The sequence below is a fragment of the Lontra canadensis genome, unplaced genomic scaffold (assembly GCF_010015895.1).
Source record: "Lontra canadensis isolate GAN:19392208 unplaced genomic scaffold, GSC_riverotter_1.0 scaffold4, whole genome shotgun sequence".
Lineage (NCBI taxonomy): Eukaryota > Metazoa > Chordata > Mammalia > Carnivora > Mustelidae > Lontra > Lontra canadensis.
Genome location: NW_022630998.1, coordinates 43356009 through 43373862, shown reverse-complemented (window position 1 = coordinate 43373862; position 17854 = coordinate 43356009). Strand labels below are relative to the sequence as shown.

The following is a 17854-nucleotide window of genomic DNA, read 5'->3' as shown; positions in this document are numbered from 1 at the left end:
TTTGTGATAGAACCAAAGTCTCCAAAGGACTTATTTAATCTTTAATAATTTTATTATATTAATGCGTTACTACTGTTTGGTCTACCTGCTTTTGTTGCTGCCATATAGAGACTTCAGAATGTTCTTTTCATTTTAACTAACACTAAAATAACCAAACATGATTCAAGCAATGACTAAAACTAGCCAAAGGCATATGTATTTTTTTATTTGAGTAATGAACTAAACTGTTGTGGGGTTTTTTGTTTTGTTTTGTTTTGTTTTGTTTTTAATTTTATTTATTTATTTGAGAGAGAAAGTGAGTGAGCACGAGCAGGATGAAGGGCAGAGGGAGAAGCTGAGCAGGGAGCCCAGTGTGGGGCTCAATCCCTGGACTCCGGATCGTGACCTGAGCCAAAGGCAGATGCTTAACTGACTGAGCCACCCAGGCATCCCTGAACTAAACTGTTAAATATACATCTGTGAGAGACCATTGAAGGCCCTTCTAGAAAACAATCAGATAAATATATTCGGTTATAATACTTTTTGTTCTAATAAGTGATTGGCACACTGTGGCCCATGGGCCATATCTAGCCTATTACCTGTTTTTGTGTGGCCCACAAGCTAAGAATAGTTTTTTAAGGTGAATATTTACATCAGTTTGATGATAGTCAATACCATTTAAGCAATATGTTACTCCAACAGTGAGAACTTTAGTCTTCTCATTTACTATATAACAAAACATTTTAAAAGTTGAGTATATTTTAAATTTGTCAGTAATCTTTGGAAATTTGATTTCTCTCATAAGTACCTACTGTAATATCCTTGATTTTTGTCTCTTGGTTCACAAAGCTTAACATATTTATTATGTAACCATTTACAGAAAAAGTTTGGTGACTCTTGCTCAGAACTGTTCTACTCATGGGTATACTCGTGCCTTGATCTCTCTTACTGTCTTCTCTTTTCATGATTCAGATTTACCTGGCCTCCTATCATTTCTGTCATTTTGATTTATTCCGTTTGTTTCTAAAACAGGTCATAGTTCAGGTAAGAAATGTATTTGTGATACAAAGAATAGAAGTAGCAAAATAAAATCTTGGCCTTCGAATTTTTGGTATGAGAGATGTATTTTAGAGTAGAAGCGTCTTAAAAGGAGAAGTCTGAGATACATTTATAATATGCTGAGTCCTTGGGGTGCCTGGCTGGCTCAGTCAGAAGAGCATGTGACTCTTGATCTCAGGGTTGTGAGTTTGAGCCCCCCCTTGGATGTAGAGATTACTTAAATAAATAAAACTTAGAAAAAATAATATTCTGAGTCCTCTTAGAGTTTACATGTTTCTCAAAGTATTTCACTATAGGTATTATTACAAAAAAAACACCGTAACATACTGCACTTATAATACCGAATCAGAAACTACACTGACCTGGCCAGGTGGGTGAATTCTTTTTCAAATGCAAGAAAAACTTTTTCCTTTATCATAGTACCTCAAAGTAATAAACAACTCAGAAAATACAATGTTCTTGGCTTGGAGTTTTATACAGTTTAAGGAGAATAGATACTTGGTTCACATTTAATTCATTCCATTTTTATTTAGCACTAATATGCCAAGCAGTGGGTTAGATATCTAAGTGTTTAATGATAAAAATCCTTGCTTCAAGACGCTCATGTTCTGTGGTGCCTGGCTGGCTCACTCGGTAGAGCATGTGACTCTTGACTTCAGGGTTGTGAGTTCAAGGCCTACATTGGGTGTAGAGATTAATTAAAATCTTTTAAAAAAAAACAAAAGCTCACCTTCTAAAGGGGAATAATGATGGATAAGTTTGAAATAGAAGGCATGGTATTTGGGGCCTATTAGAGGAATCAGTGTTAAATGGGAAACAGCATCCATGTAACAATTTGTAGCCGGGGAAAACTGGTTGTTGCAGGGGTCAGGGAGTTTTCAGTCTGAGTGTTTTGATGGCATTTCTTTATTCATTGAAGTCAAAGAGAAAACTTCCTCTAGAGGTCGGGGGTAGGGCCCTTGAAGACAGTGATTTGTAGTAGGAGGAAAGACTGACTGGAAATAAATAGGATTCCTGGGCAGCACTGAAGATGGAGCAAAGATAAAGGAATACCATACATTTGTAAAGGTTCTAAACAAGAGGGTGATGTCTCTTTTCTCTGATAGAAGTGAGCGGTCCAGAACAAAGAAGTTAGGTGGTTGAAGTAGCACATCCATAGGTTTTGTTGGAAAGGTGTAAACTGAGAAAGGGGCAAGAAATTTGAAAGTGATTAAAATAATGTATCATTAAACCAAAGCTGAATAGAAAAGAAAGTAAAACCTAGAGTGGATTTACAGGAAGAGTAAGAAATGAGAGTAAGGAACTCAAAGTGTACCAGCAATAATAAAGAAGGGAATGCTTTGAAAGAATGAGTGTGTAGTGGTCAAGGAGGAGGAAAATTTTACAGAAGCTTACAACTTGAGTGTGACTAGGGTTATGAATCACATTGGTGAAATATAGATGGACATTGAAATTGAGAAGATTGAGACCTGTGAAATTGTAGTGGTGTAGAGGGGGATAATCACACATTGTTACCGTTCTTGATGTTGGCAGGTTTTAGGTAGAGAGAAAGGCTGGTAGGCAAATACTAGAGTCTCCAGTGAATATGCCAGGGTTATCAGGTCTAGTGGCATCTAAAATGCAGAGAAAGTAGTAGTATTACTTGATGTCCTGAATCTCAAAAGATGTGAGATTTATACGAACGCGTAGAAAGTATAGGCGATCAGAAGTTGACAAGAATGAGGGTCATGGTAAAAGTTACTTCCCTTGGAGTTCTGAAAAAATTCTGGTAAAGCTTGCTTTGGCTTGATATAAAAACTCTTAAGAGATTTCTCAGCTAGTCTGGTGATTGAAATTATTGCTTAAGATGGGAGGGGAATTTTTTTGAATCGTGGAAATAGGCTTTGTTGCAAACTGCTTGGCTCTGCTTGCCTTTCCAAGTATACCACAAAAGTCAATAGGGATTCCTAGGAATTTGAACTACCTTCCACAAATAAACAAAAACAAACTTTATAATTCATTAACTATTAATGCCACAAAGTTATTTTTTTTTTAATTTTTCTTGAGCCAAGTATTGAAAACAAGAAAAGCTAAAGATAAAAACTCAATTCTTTTTGTTCATATTTGGTTTTGTGATGTTCTTTGTTTGGATATGATATTACAGAACGGTAAGACTCCCACAGTAAGGACTAAAAATTAATGATAATGATGCTACTTTTGGCTAAATATTCAAATTGACCACATACGGATATTCTAGGAATTTTTTTTTTTTAACTAATTTTGGGTGCTTTTACTCCCTTTTGTTTTGAGTGAGTGGAGTCATTTTCTTTTAGAGGACAGAAAACAGTTGTGATTTTATCTTGTATTGCACAAACTTCTGTATGGTGAGATATAATAGTCAAGTGGATTAATTTTTAAGCCTTGGATTTTTTTACTTGCCTAAAAAGCAAAAAAAAAAACAAAAAAACAGTTGTTGACTCTTTACCTTCAATATTATATTGCATAGCAGGATATGTAGTGTTGCATTTATGTTAGTAGATTTTCAATTTTCCTTACATTTTAATGTAAAAAATATCACTTTGTTTATTAGCACTTTATTTGCTTAGTAAAGCTGTATATAAAGTATAATGTATAATGCAAAGATGTAATTGCAAGGCATCAAAGTAATCTTTTTTTAACCAAAGTAACTCACTTTGTCTTTATCTCCTCATCCCCCATATATGATGAACAATATCAGAATAGGGACGATTATTCTGAATGCAAAAACTTGAATGAAATAATTTATGTATTGCAGTGTCATATGTGTGCTGCTGAAGGAGGCACAATTACCATGCTGCTTTTTGTAGGGAACTGCACAAAATCACATACCTACTTAGAGTTGTAATTGTTAGATTCTTTTCAGGAACCCTTCTGGTAATAGGACAAATTAGCTTAAGGGAAGAAAAGATATATGATTAATACTGTTAAAGAAGTATTACAATTACAGTAGCATTGAATGCTGCTGGCATTGATCAGTCTTGACTTACCTTAATGTTTATAACTCAAAATTATAAACAAGTAATGGTTTTTCATAATTACAGCAAAATATAGTAGTTTTTTTTGTTTTTTGTTTGTTTTTCTTTAGTTATGTTCATATCAGATAATGAAAGTTTTAATCCTTCACTGTGGGAGGAACAGAGGAAACAGCGGGCTCAAGTAGCATTTGATTGTGATGAAGACAAAGATGAAAGGGAGGCACCTCCCAGGGTGAGTCCTATTCTCCCTTCAGGTTTTAAACAGGTCCACTGATACTTAATTGTGCTATTTACCTTACTATACTATTTCAGGAGATACAGAGGAATATTGGTTTCATTCCTTGCCCTCAAGGCACTTGAAGTTTTATTGATTCCACACATATGTCCTGTGAAAGAATTTAAGAACAGTATAAAACTATGTGATTTTAAGCCAAATTTCATAATATAAAAATAAGAGAGGGGCGCCTGGGTGGCTCAGTGGGTTGGGCCGCTGCCTTCGGCTCGGGTCATGATCTCAGGGTCCTGGGATCGAGTCCCGCATCGGGCTCTCTGCTCGGCGGGGAGCCTGCTTCCCTCTCTCTCTCTGCCTGCCTCTCTGTCTACTTGTGATCTCTGTCTGTCAAATCAATAAATAAAAATCTTTAAAAAAAAAAATAAAATAAAATAAGAGAAAAACACGTGATTGCTTTCCCTCTTCCCGTTCTTTAATGATTTGTTATTTAGATTCTAGGGATCAAGAACTCTGTTATGAACATGTTTTTCTTTATGGGTTTGAGAATCTGTGTTGCAGTGACAGAAGTAGTAAATAATTCATTTCCAAATTACTTGTGGATATAATTATTTTGCCCTTACATAAACTAGCTGAATCCCAGAAAAATGGCAATTAGACTGACTTTGGAAGTATTTGGTTCCTGGCACATAAGACAGTATATAAATGTAGGAATTTTATATGTGTCTGGAAAAATATCTAGCTGGAAAACATACCTGTTTCAAAGCCAAGTGATAGTGTTGGCAATATCCGCACCATAAATCTTAAAATGGAATACATATTAGTCTGCTTTTAAAAAAAGCTTTCAAAGTATTAGTTAAATCTGTAACTGTGAAGTCTTTCACTATTGATAAAACCATACTTCTGTTCTGTCTAAAATGCTTTCAGGGGGCGCCTAGGTGGCTCAGTTAGTTAAGTGGCTGGCTTTGACTTAGGTCATGATCCTGGAGTCCCAGGATCAATTCCTGCATCAGACTCCCTGCTTAGCAGGGAGTCTGCTTCTCCCCCTGACCCTCCCCCTTCTCATTCTCTCTCTCTCTCTTTCTCTCTGTGTGTGTGTCTCTCTCTCTCAAATAAATAAAATCTTAAATAAAATAAAATTATTTCAGTGGCTTATCATCTGTGTTTAAAGTTACCCCCAGGAGCCAGATAACCAATGCAATTAAAATGGGTTATAGTTAAATTTTGAGGTTGATGTTAGAAAAATTTATCCATATTTCAAATTTTACTTATTTTATTTCTCTAGGAGGGAAATTTGAAGAGATATCCAACACCATACCCAGATGAGCTTAAGAATATGGTCAAAACTGTTCAAACCATTGTACATAGACTAAAAGATGAAGAGACCTGTGAAGATTCTGGAAAAGAACTGAAACCACATGAAGATCAGCAAGTTGTAAATAATGATGTGAGTGTGAAGGTTAGAAAATTCAATTTAAAAGAATTGACTAAAACTTATCTCAAGCTTTTTAAAACTTTGAAAGAATAATCGATATAATGGTCCTTTTTGTATACACAATAATGTCCTCCCAAATTTAGGGTGTTGTTCTCACCACCTGAAGTAAAAGCTGAAATAATCGGCAAACTCTCTGATTGCTATTATTACACTTCAGTATGGTTACAGACTTTCCATATGGGCAGGATAACGTCATCATAGGTTTTTAAAAAATCTTGCCTGAACCAAGGATAAGCTAAAGAATGTCAGAAAATTTGTCGTTACAGAAATACTTTTTTTCCCCTTGTTAACATTGACCCACTCTACCCAATTCTAATTTTAAATGTAATTGCTATGACAGACTATTTCCTTGGGATGTTTCAGAAATGTACAACGATCCTTAAAGTGTGTGTTCCTTTCATGGAATTTGTTCCCCCACATGATATTACAGAAACCGTTTTCTTATGTTGCTAGAGTTACTATACATTCTATAATCAGCAGAAAACAGTCTAACCAGCCTGAGTTTGAGCCTACTGAGCTAAGTGACTCATTCATGAATGACAGCTTTGCAGTTTAAGAGGTGAAATGTAGCCTAAGCTAAATTATAAAGTTTAATGTGGTTCATGAACCTTTGGGGGCCACCTGTTCCCCAAATGAGCATATATGGCCTAAATAAATATATACCATACACACATACATACACACAAACACACTCTAAATATATGTATTTAGTAATCTCTGCACCTAATGTGGGGCTTGAACCCATGATCCTGATATTAGGACTCACAAAGTCTTCCTACGGAAGCAAACAGGCACCCTACTTTTAAATTCTAATCTGAACTATAGTACAAAAATAGATACAGAGCTTTAAGGAATATGGATTCTTTGTTTTCTTTGACGTAGACTTCAGAAAGTACCACTCCAGTAAGAATCAAAGCTGATGAAAGAGAAAAGTATATGATAGGAAACTGTTTACAGAAGACCAGTGAATCTGAAGCTGAGATTAGTCCTGAGAGTCTACCAGTGACTACAAATATGAAAGCCTCTGAGAACTTGAAGCATATTGTTAATCACGACGATGTTTTTGAGGTACTTCATTGTGATTATTCTCTGGAACAGTTGTAACAACTTTTAAGAATTTAGCATTTCATTATTCCTAACTAAAGATAAAAAACTGTTAATCAAAAGCAGAAAATACACTACCTCATTTGAGAAATTTCATGGTATTTGTTATAGTATTACTCATTTATCACTTCGAACTTAAAATTTTATAACCTGTATTGCATTCACATTTGCTATGTAAATTATATTGTGGTAGTTCTATTCTAACTGTTTAATATACATCATCTCAATTGTTTATTGAGAAGATTGCCATAGGTATAGTTCAGTTATTTCACTTATTTAAGCATTTATCATTGATTGTGAAATTTTTTTTTTCTTTGAATGTCTTAACACTTTTTTAAAGTTACAGTATAGTTAGCATACAGTGTTCTATTAGTTTCAGGTATACAATATAGTGATTTAACAATTCTATACATTACTCAGTACTCCTCAAGAGCACTCTTAAATCCCATCACCTATTTCACCCATTCTTCCACCCTCCTCCCATCTGGTACCTTTGTTCTCTATAGTTCAGAGTCTGATTCTTAGTTTGTCTCTTTCTTTATTTGTTCATTTGTTTTGTTTCTTAGATTCCAAATACAAATGAAATCATACAGTATTTGTCTTTTTCTGACTGACTTTTTCCATTTAGCATTATACTCTCTAGAGCCATCCATGTTGTTCCAAATGGCAAGATTTCATTGTTTTTTGATGGCTGTGTAGTATGCCAGTATATCTATCTGTCCATCTGTAGCAACATAGATAGATACACACACACACACATCCCACATCTTCTTTATCCATTCCTTATCGATGGACACTGCTTCCATATTTTCACTATTGTAATTGATTCTGCCATAAACATCAGGATGCATATATCTTTTCAAAATAGTGTTTTCATATTCTTTGGGTAAATACCCAGTAGTAGAATTACTGGATCATATGGTAATTCTATTTTTTATTTTTTTGAGGAACCTCCACACTGTTTTTTCCACAGTGACTGTACCAGTTTGCATTCCCACCACCAGTGCAGGATGGTTCCTTTTCTCCATATCCTCACCAACACTGTTGTTTCTTATTTTTGATTTTAGCCATTCTTAGAGTTGTGAGGTAATACTTCATTGTGATTTTTGATTTGCATTCCCTTGATAATGAGTGATGTTGAGATCCTTTTCATGTGTCTGTTGGCCCTCTCTGTGTCTTCTTTGGAGAAATGTCTGTTCATGTTTTCTGCCCATTTTTTAATTTAGATTATTTGTCTTTTTGGTATTGAGTTTTACAAGTTTTTTATGTATTTTGAATACTAACCCTTTATCAGATGTCTCATTTGCAAGTATCTGCTCCCATTCAGTAAGTTGTCTTTTAGTTTATTAATTGGTTCCTTTGCTGTGGAGAAGTTTTCTTATTTTGATGTAGTCTCAATGGTTTATTTTTGCTTTTGTTCCCCTTGCCTTTGGACACACATCTAGAAAAATGTTCTGGGTCACCTGGCTGGCTCAGTCGGAAGAGCGTGCAAGTTTTGATCTCAAGTTTTTGAGTTTGAGCCCCACAGTGGGTGGAGAGAGTATGTAAAAATAAAATCTTGAAAAAGAGAAAGAAAAATGTTCCTGTGGCCAATGTCAGAGAAATTACTGCCTGTGCTCTCTTCTAGGATTTTTATGGTTTCAGGTCCCACATTTAGGTTCTCAATCTATTTTGAGTTTATTTTTGTGTATGGTGTTAGAAGGTGGTCCGGTTTCATTGTTTTGCATGTTGCTCTCCAGTTTTCCTAATACCATTTGTTGAAAAAACATCCTTTTTCCCACTGGATATTCTTTCCTGCTTTGTTGAGGACGAATTGACCCAGATGATCATGGATTTATTTCTGGGCTCTGTTCTGTTCCACTGATCAATGTTTCTGTTTTTGTGCCAATACTATACTGTTTTGATTACTATACCTTTGGGTAGTATATCTTGAAATCTTTGATTTTGCTACCTCCAGTTTTGTTCTTACTTTGTTTTAAGTAGGCTCCATGCCTAAGGTGGGGCTTGAGCTCATGTCCCTCAGATCAAGTTGCATGCTTTACCAGCTGAGCCAACCAAACACCCCCCCTCATTCTTCTTTTTCAAGATTGTTTTGACTATTTCAGGTCTTTGGGGTTCCATACAAATTTTAGGGTTACTTGTTCTAGTTCTATGGAAATTGCTGTTGGTATTTCAATATGATTACATTAAATCTGTACATTGATTTTGGGTAATATGGCCTTTCTAACAATATTTGTTCTTCCATTCAATGCACATGGGGTATCTTTCCATTTGTTTGTGTCATCTTCAGTTTCTTCTCTCAGAGTTTTAGTTTTTAGAGTTAACGTCCTTGATTAAGTTTATACCTAATTTTTTTTTAAGATTTATTTTTATTTTTATTTTTATTTATTTGACACAGAGAGATCACAGATAGGCAGAGAGGCAGGCAAGACAGAGAGGGGGAAGCAGGCTCCCCGCTGAGCAGAGAGCCTGCTGTGGTGCTCCATCCCAGGACCCTGAGACCAGGACCTGAGCCAAAGGCAGAGGCTTAACCCTCTGAGCCACCCAGGCACCCCCGCTAGATACTATTTTTGATGCAGTTGTAAATGGGATTGTTTTCTTAGTTTCTCTTTCTGCTACTTCATTTTTAGTGTACAGAAATGCAGTGAATTTCTCTATGTTGATTTTTGTATCCTGTGACTTTCTGTATTCATTTATCAGTTTTAGTATTTTTTTGGTGGAGTCTGAGACTTTCTTTTAAGAGTTTCTTCTAGTAGATCAATAAAAGCTGTAACTTTTTTTTAAACAGCTTTTTTGAGGCATAGATCACATGCTATGTAATTCACCCATTTAAATAAAGGTTGTACCCTTTATTCAGTGGCTACTGATACACTAAAAGTTGTTCAGCCTTCACTGCAGTTACTTTTCGAACATTTTTGTTACCCAAAAAAGAAAGCCAGTACTTTTTAGCCATCTCCCCACAACCTCTCCATTCCCTTGAGCCCTAGCATCTTATGTACTGATTATCTGCCTCTATAGATTTGACCATTGATACATACTCCATTGTATCAATAATGATGGACATTTTGGTTATTTCCACATTTTGACTATAGTGTGTAATGCCACTGTGAATGCTTGCATACAAGTTTTTGTGTCAGTAAATATTTTCTTTTTTTTTTTTCTTGGATATATACCTAAGAGTAAAACTTTCGAATCATACAGTGACTCTGTTTACCTGTTTGAGAAAATGCCAGAGTTTTCCAGAAGTAGCTGCACCTTTTTTTTTTCTTTTTTTGCATTCCTCTCATACACTGCTGAAGATAATGTAAAATGGTAAAGCTCTAACTTTGCAAAATGAAATTCTGAAGTGTTTTTGATTTATAGCTATATTGCCCATTATGTATCCACTAGTTGTAAATGGTTATTTAAATTAAGTAAATAAAGGTAAGAACTCTGTTTCTTAGTTTTACTAGTCTACATTACAGGTGATCAGTAGCTATGTCCGGCTAGTTAGTGGTTACCATGTTGAACTGCACAGACCAGTCATTTCTATCATTATAGAAAGTTCTTTTGCAGAGCACTGGTATATAGAAAAAGTGGTATTGTGGGTTCATAGTAGCATCTTTATTCCTGAAAAATTTAAATGCATTCAAAGCATGTCCTCTGTCTTCAAGATTATCCATTAAGCTGGTATTCACTTACTAGAAAGAAACCTCATGGTTTGTGAATATACTTTAAATGGATCACATTATTCCATATACTTATCATATACATTGGACCGAATACAACATAGTTTGTGAAAAGATTATTAGGTTTGTCCCAGTGAATTTAATACTTGATTTTGTATGATTTCTATGCATAAGGCATGGTGTTTGAGCTATGGTGGCAGAATAGATATATGGGTATATAGATACAATCAAGGCTAGACGGTGCTGAGTGTATAAGAAAAGTACTGATAAAAACAGTAAGTGCTACATAAATTTAGAAAAGAGATATTTTCTGGCTAGGAACAACCATGGATGCTTTACGGTGAAGGAGCCGTTTAATTTGTATATTGTAATATTTTCATATAACAGAAATAGGAGAACTGAATAAAATATGGAAGGAATAATGATAGCAAAAGGGTGGTACTTGAGAAATGCAGAAAAGAACATGTTCCGTCTACCTGAGTGTAGGTAGAATGGGGTTGGGGTGGTAGAATGAAACAAAATTAGTAGAGTAGTTTGGCTCCTGATGATGAGGCTCTGGAAAGCCATGCTAAAAAGTTTGGATTTAGTGTTCTGTAGTCTTTGAGAAGCCACTGAAGGCGTTTTAGCAGAGCAGTGTTTGTGATAGAGCTATGTATTAGGGTTATCTGGCAACAGCTACTGAATTTCCCTATTTCAGGGCTTTATTTATATAAATACTTCATTTATATAAATACTCTTTATAATAATACTAGGAAATGTGGACTGGAACTTAGTTTTAAGAATGTAAGAGATTTAGTATGAAATATCCCTGACTGGGACGCCTGGGTGGCTCAGTTGGTTAAGCAGCTGCCTTCAGCTCAGGTCATGATCCCAGCGTCCTGGGATCGAGTCCCGCATCGGGCTCCTTGCTCCGCAGGGAGTCTGCTTCTCCCTCTGCCACTCTGTCTGCCTGTGCTCGCTCTCTCTCTCTCTCTCTCTGACAAATAAATAAATAAAATCTTAAAAAAAAAAAAAGAAAAAGAAAGAAAGAAATATCCCTGACTATAAGGAGTCAAGAGGGAATAGTCATACAACTGTGCTTGAATAGGATGATGCCATTAACTGAACTTGGGTATTAAGAGAGGTTGTTTTCAATATGTGGAATTTGAACACTTAACAGGACCATCCATTAGACATACTCAGTAGGTCATTGGAAATGTGTATCTTTAGCTCAGAAGAGAAATGAAAGCTAAATTATAAATTGAAGAATTATCTACATTAAACATAACTATCGAAGAAAATGCAGTCCAAAGGGGAAGAGTGGGGAAGGACAAAATAAGAGCTAACTGCAGGAACATTAGTTGACTTGAGCACAGGAGACAGAAAGGTGGGAGGAAATGTAGGAGGCCATAGCTCCCAGATGTCAGGTGTAGTATCGGAGGAAGTCTGCTCAGCAGTTGAAAGTACTGTCTGTATCAAAATTGGGACAGACCGTTTGCCCTTCCTTCTCCTGTTCTCTCATTCTTTGTGCATTAATTCTACCATTAGGTTCTGTTCATTCCTAAATTTCTATCAGATTCCTTTTTTCTTTATCAGCCATCACTGCCATTGCCTAAAGATAAATTTTTTTTTTCCTTTAGGACTGTTAGGATAACCAGGTCCCTTTCTGCTGCTCTCTATCTCTTCCCATGCATTTATTTTTTTTTTAAGATTTTTTTTATTTAGTATTTTATGTATATTATGTATTTGACACAGAGAGAGACAGTAGGAGGAGTGGGAGAGGGAGAAGCAGGCTTCCCGCAGAGCAGGGAACCTGATGCAGGGCGTGATCCCAGGACCCTGGGATCACCTGAGCCGAAGGTAGACATTTACCGACTGAGCCACCATGCACCCCTTTCCATGCATTTTTAATATCAGAGTTACCGTTTTGAAAGATAACCTGATATGAACTCCTGGCTTGGCAACTTCCAGTAGTGACCAGCATGTACTTGAGTCCATACTCAGAGCATAACCTTTCCCTCTTCAGTCCAATCTAACTTTTCTGTCTCCTGCCAGTTATCTGAGCTCCAGCTACATGGAATTGACATACCTTCTCTTATTTCTGTGCTTTCATTTGTGTGGAATGTCATTCCTCTCTTACCTCACCCCTGACTTCTCTTCCTTCCCTCTTTACTTTCTCTTCCTGTTCTACTAATTAGAAATGTCTTCCATTGTAGTACAGTCCTGAACAGGATTTGGCAAACTATGACCTTTGGCCCATGTTTGGCCCACTGCCTGTCATTATATAGGTTGAAAGCTAAGAACAACTTTTACATTATTTTTTTTTAAAGATTTTATTCATTTGTTTCAAAGACAAATGTCACAAGTAGGCAGAGAGAGGTGGGCGGGGAGCAGGCTCCCCGCTGAGCAGAGAGCCCAATGTGGGGCTTGATCCCAGAACCCTGAGATCATGACCTGAGCCGAAGGCAGAGGCTTAACCCACTGAGCCACCCAGACGCCCCCAGCTTTTACATTATTAAGTATTGAATAAGAATCAACAGAAGAAGACACTTTCATGACATGCGAAAAATTAGATGAAATTCAATTTTCCTGGCACATAGTCATAGGCATTTGTTTACATATTGTCTGTAGCTACTTGAGTGCCACAGTGGCAGAGTTGAATAGTTGAAAGAGAGACTTAAGGGCCTCAAAGTGTAACATATTTATGATCTGGCTTTTTTACTGAGATAGTTTTCTGACCCTGGTCCATATCTTTATTATGTCACCTACGAGTAACTGGAAGTCTTAGTACTTTTAACAGAACAATGTTTAAGAGTTTTTATTTTCATCATATTATTTATTTATTTTCATCATTTGGTATAATAATTAAATCTGCAAAAGCTCTGTTTTTTATATACAGTTTTTGCAATGTTAAAATATTTCTATAAATAGTTGTTCACCACCAGGTCTTTTTGTTCACTACCCCCTTTCATTTAATCACTCAGTGGCAGATAATCTGGGACTTTTGTCAAATATTAGAGAAAAATCCATGGAGAATAATAAAAAATTCTCTCTTCAAATTGGTCAAAAATTGCCATGGAAGAACTCCTCAGTCCTTCTAACTCCTTGCAACTTGATAATCTTGGAGGGAATAAATGTGAGAATTAGGAAGAGACTTTTGGTTGGAATACCTCTAAACTGAGTTTTTCAATGACAGAGATTGTGTTTTATTCATTTTTATTTCTCTAACACTTGGCAGAGTACCGGCACATATTAATCATTAATATACTTGAATTAAGGGGCGCCTGGGTGGTTCAGTGGGTTAAAGCCTCTGCCTTCAGCTCAGGTCATGATCCCAGGGTCCTGGAATCGAGCCCCGCTTTGGGCTCTCTGCTCAGCGGGGAGCCTGCTTTCTCCTCTCTCTCTCTGCCTGCCTCTCTGCCTACTAGTGATCTCTGTCTGTCGAATAAATAAATAAAAATTAAAAAAAAATATATATATATATACTTGAATTAAGACCTACCATGAAGTATTATTCCATAGCCACTTTGACATATTGTTAATAATTGCCACAGTTTTATTGCCATATCTTGAAAAACTTAAATTATATACTAGTTTTAGTTGCTGTTACCATAAAAAGGTTTTTCATCCATGTTCTAAGTATTCTTTTCTATTTGAAGTTCTTATGACTTAATATATATTTATTTAAAGAAACCAAAGTTTTTTTAAATACTTTCTTCTTTCTTTAAATTAGGAATCTGAAGAACTTTCTTCTGATGAAGAGATGAAAATGGCAGAGATGCGACCACCATTAATTGAAAGCTCTATTAACCAGCCAAAAGTGGTAGCTCTTAGTAATAACAAAAAAGGTTAGATGTTGAAAGCACTAGGAATAGAAATGGGCTGAATTTATCAAATTTATAATTTTTTAAAATAAATTTCATTAAATGTCATTATATTATTTAGAACACTTTTTTGAAACAATTTTTAAAATATGCCTTCCTAAAAGGTCTGTTCTTTATCCCTCTTGTTTTTTAAAGAAGACCCTTATTAGATATTTTCTCTTCCCTCATGCAAGGTTATGTATGAGGGCATGGGCTTTATAGACAGAAAAACCTGTTTTGTGATTCTGTTTTTGCTGCTTATTTGTTGGGTAATTCTTGAGCTGCTTAATTTTATGCATATGAACTTCTCTAACTTGACATACATTGAGGCTAATGAAGGAGTTTGTGAGTATCAAATGTGCTAGATTATTCAGTGTACTCAGATCTAGCACAATACCTGATGTAGAATAGATGCTTGTTATTTTACCTGTCCTGGAACTCTTTTTAAAACATCCTCACACCCCAGCCATTTTTTTTCTTGTAATAGAATCTCTTGACTCTTCTTAGACATGAAAGGGAACTTGAAGGATATCTGTCCCTTCCTTTCACCGTTCCTTCACTCTCCCCCCAGTGCCTGAACGTGTCTATATTATCTCTACCAAATATTCATCCAGTCTTTGCCTTTATGGCATTAATGAAACTTACGTCAAGGTGCCTCTAGATAGTTTGGTTTTCATAATAATAGTGATAGCAATATGTGTCTGAGTACTTACTAGTTCCTGCTTACTGTGCTAAATATTTTCCATTACTATCTAACTGCACAAGGAAGTTGAAGAAGAGGAATAATACCTAGGAAAGAACTTCTCTAGGAAAGAAAGGAATAATATCTGGGAAAGAAAGCCATCTTGCTTAATAGTATTTTAAAAATTAAGACTCCAGCGCCCAGATACCTTAAAGTTGAGTATAGAAAGCCCCATGTACTATTATTGCCAACTGTAAAGAAAATCCAGACTACTCAAACTGTGCCCCTAAGATATTTGGAGCAGAAAAAATATCTTTAATTCATATAATCTCCTTTTACTCTCTCTGTATATACTATTTCTGTGATGTGGGTAAAATTGCATTAAAAACAGTCTTCAGGGTTGTAAAGATACTAAATTATTGTGTTTCTTCATTTTGTTTTTAAGTAAGCTTTTTTCCCAGCCTGGAGCTTGAACTGATGACCCTGAGATCAAGAGTTAATATGCCCCAGTGACTGAGCTAGCCAGGTGCCCCAAGTTATTATCTTTTTTATCATTACTTTTAAAAATATAATATTTTCTGATAGTACCTGCCTATAATGGCATATGAATATTGTCTATTTCTGATTATATAAAAAACAAAAGCCATCTCATATATTGATCATTTTTTTAATATCTAATTCTTTGAAATGGTTTAAAAATAGCAGAAGAGAGCTTACCATGTGAACTTTCTTGATTTCTTTGGTGTTTTTTTTAATTGTATTGCCCATTTTTATTTTCAGAATAGATGATAACAACTCCATACTTACATGAAATAATTTCTTCCCCAGATAAATTTACAAATCTAGGCTGTGAACTATGAACTGTACTGTTTATTCTTTGTTTTTATGACTTTTTGAAGTTGTGAATGAGGGGGTACCTGGCTGGCCCAGTCAATATAGTATGCAACTCTTGATCTTTAGGTTGTGAATTCAAGCCCCACGTTGGGTGTAGGTCCTACTGAATAAAATATTGTGAATGAGTGGAAGAGCCTTATTCACTAAAATTAATTGATGGCCTTAGAAAAACTTTGTATAATATAATCTTGTCAGTAGTTAAAACTGAATCAAATTCTGGATAATCTTAACATATATTATATTTGTCAAAAACTTAAAGGTATCATGAGTTTTAAATTATTTAATCTTTGTGTATATTAGGACTGAATTTTCAGAAGTGCTTTTATTTATCTTCTAATCATAGAATTCTTTATATATTGAACCAGGACAATATAAATGTCATTTGTCATTACTGCAAAGTATTAAACGCAAATCCTTAGTGACTTTATCAATAGCTTAAGTTTTTTTGTTTCAGATGATACAAAGGATACAGATTCATTATCGGATGAAGTTACACACAATAGCAATCAGAATAACAGCAACTGTTCTTCTCCATCTCGGATGTCTGATTCAGTTTCTCTTAACACTGATAGTAGTCAAGATACCTCACTCTGCTCTCCAATGAAACAAACTCATATTGGTATTAATTCCAAAATCAGGTTTGTGAACATCTTAGTAGAATAATTTATTTATACAATAGAGATAATAAGGCAAATAAATATATATGACTAAAACAAACCAGATTTCACAAATTAATATTATAGAAGTAGTTCAGGTAGTGTATGATTTCTTCCCCATTTTATCACTACTTACTTAGGTTTGCTACGTTTCCATTTGTAATAGTTTTTTAAGTGGGGAAGAAAAAGAGCATCTGGCTGCATCAGTTGGAATACCATGTGACTTTTGATTTTGAGGTCATGGATTCAAGCCTCATATGGGGTGTAGAGATTACTAAAAAAAACTTTTTTAAAAATGGGGAAGAAAGAATTTAAAATATTCTAATTCTCTTCATTAAAAAATTGGACACTATAACAGTATTTTTAGATATTAAAACAAACAGCTTGTTTAGAGTAATTCAAGTTGAAATGGGTATTTTTTAGATACTCATTTTTTTTAAAAGATTTTTATTTATTTATTTGACAGCGAGATCACGAGTAGGCAGAGGGGCAGGCAGAGAGTGAGAAGCAGGCTCCCCTCTGAGCAGAGAGCCTGATGTGGACCTCGATCCCAGGACGCTGAGACCATGACCTGAGCCAAACACAGAGGCTTAACCCACTGAGCCACCCAGGTGCCCTGTTACTCATTTTTGAAGAGTGCCATTAAAGGGCATTCAGTACTTTTAACTACTTCTGTATCTTTGAATTAGTCCCAAATTTGTAGGTCAGACTCTAAACAAGACTTAATTCCTATAGGCTAAAATTAGCTGAAGTTTAAAACAACTGTTATTTGGGCTTTCAAAATACTTGGCTATCAAAATAAGATGTGTTGTTTCACCTTCATGTTAATGTATCAGCTAGGTGCTTATTAGAAAGATTTGGGTTACTACTGAACCCAAAGCTTACTGTATGGATAACTTTTTAGAATAAAATGGTTCTTAAATTCCAGACACAGTTAAGTCAAATTTTGTTTGTGCTGATTTGTGTTGTTGTAGAAGGAAAATGAATTTTATGTCACAAAATGAGTTTAACTATTACATACTTATGATTAATTATTTCTGCCCTCTAAATTTGAGGCTAAGACCTAGTGTGGCAGTAGAATAATTTTTATAACCTCTTAGATGTTAAGATAATGATTAATTTTTGAAGTAATGTTTCCAGTATTTTGTTGAGAAATAGTTTATATTTTATAAATCATGTTTTTTGTTTAATGAAATAAAGGATATCAAAGGGGTATATCCACAACTTTATTGTATTTCTGTAATGAATATAGT

General features: G+C 35.2%; 1 protein-coding gene across 11 annotated transcripts in view; it reads left to right on the top strand.

Moving 5' to 3' along the window:
- The window catches only part of ERBIN (erbb2 interacting protein), a 124250-nt gene that overhangs the window by 90340 nt on the left and 16056 nt on the right, over nucleotides 1–17854 (top strand). For 9 of the 11 annotated variants that reach the window (XM_032849491.1, XM_032849524.1, XM_032849516.1 and 6 more), the window contains 5 exons: nucleotides 4142–4263; nucleotides 5546–5719; nucleotides 6638–6823; nucleotides 14240–14354; nucleotides 16400–16583. In XM_032849491.1, coding sequence (XP_032705382.1) covers nucleotides 4142–4263; nucleotides 5546–5719; nucleotides 6638–6823; nucleotides 14240–14354; nucleotides 16400–16583 — 781 coding nt within the window. The remainder of the gene's footprint in view (nucleotides 1–4141; nucleotides 4264–5545; nucleotides 5720–6637; nucleotides 6824–14239; nucleotides 14355–16399; nucleotides 16584–17854) is intronic. The other 2 variants (XM_032849509.1, XM_032849458.1) reach the window with 1 other exon arrangement.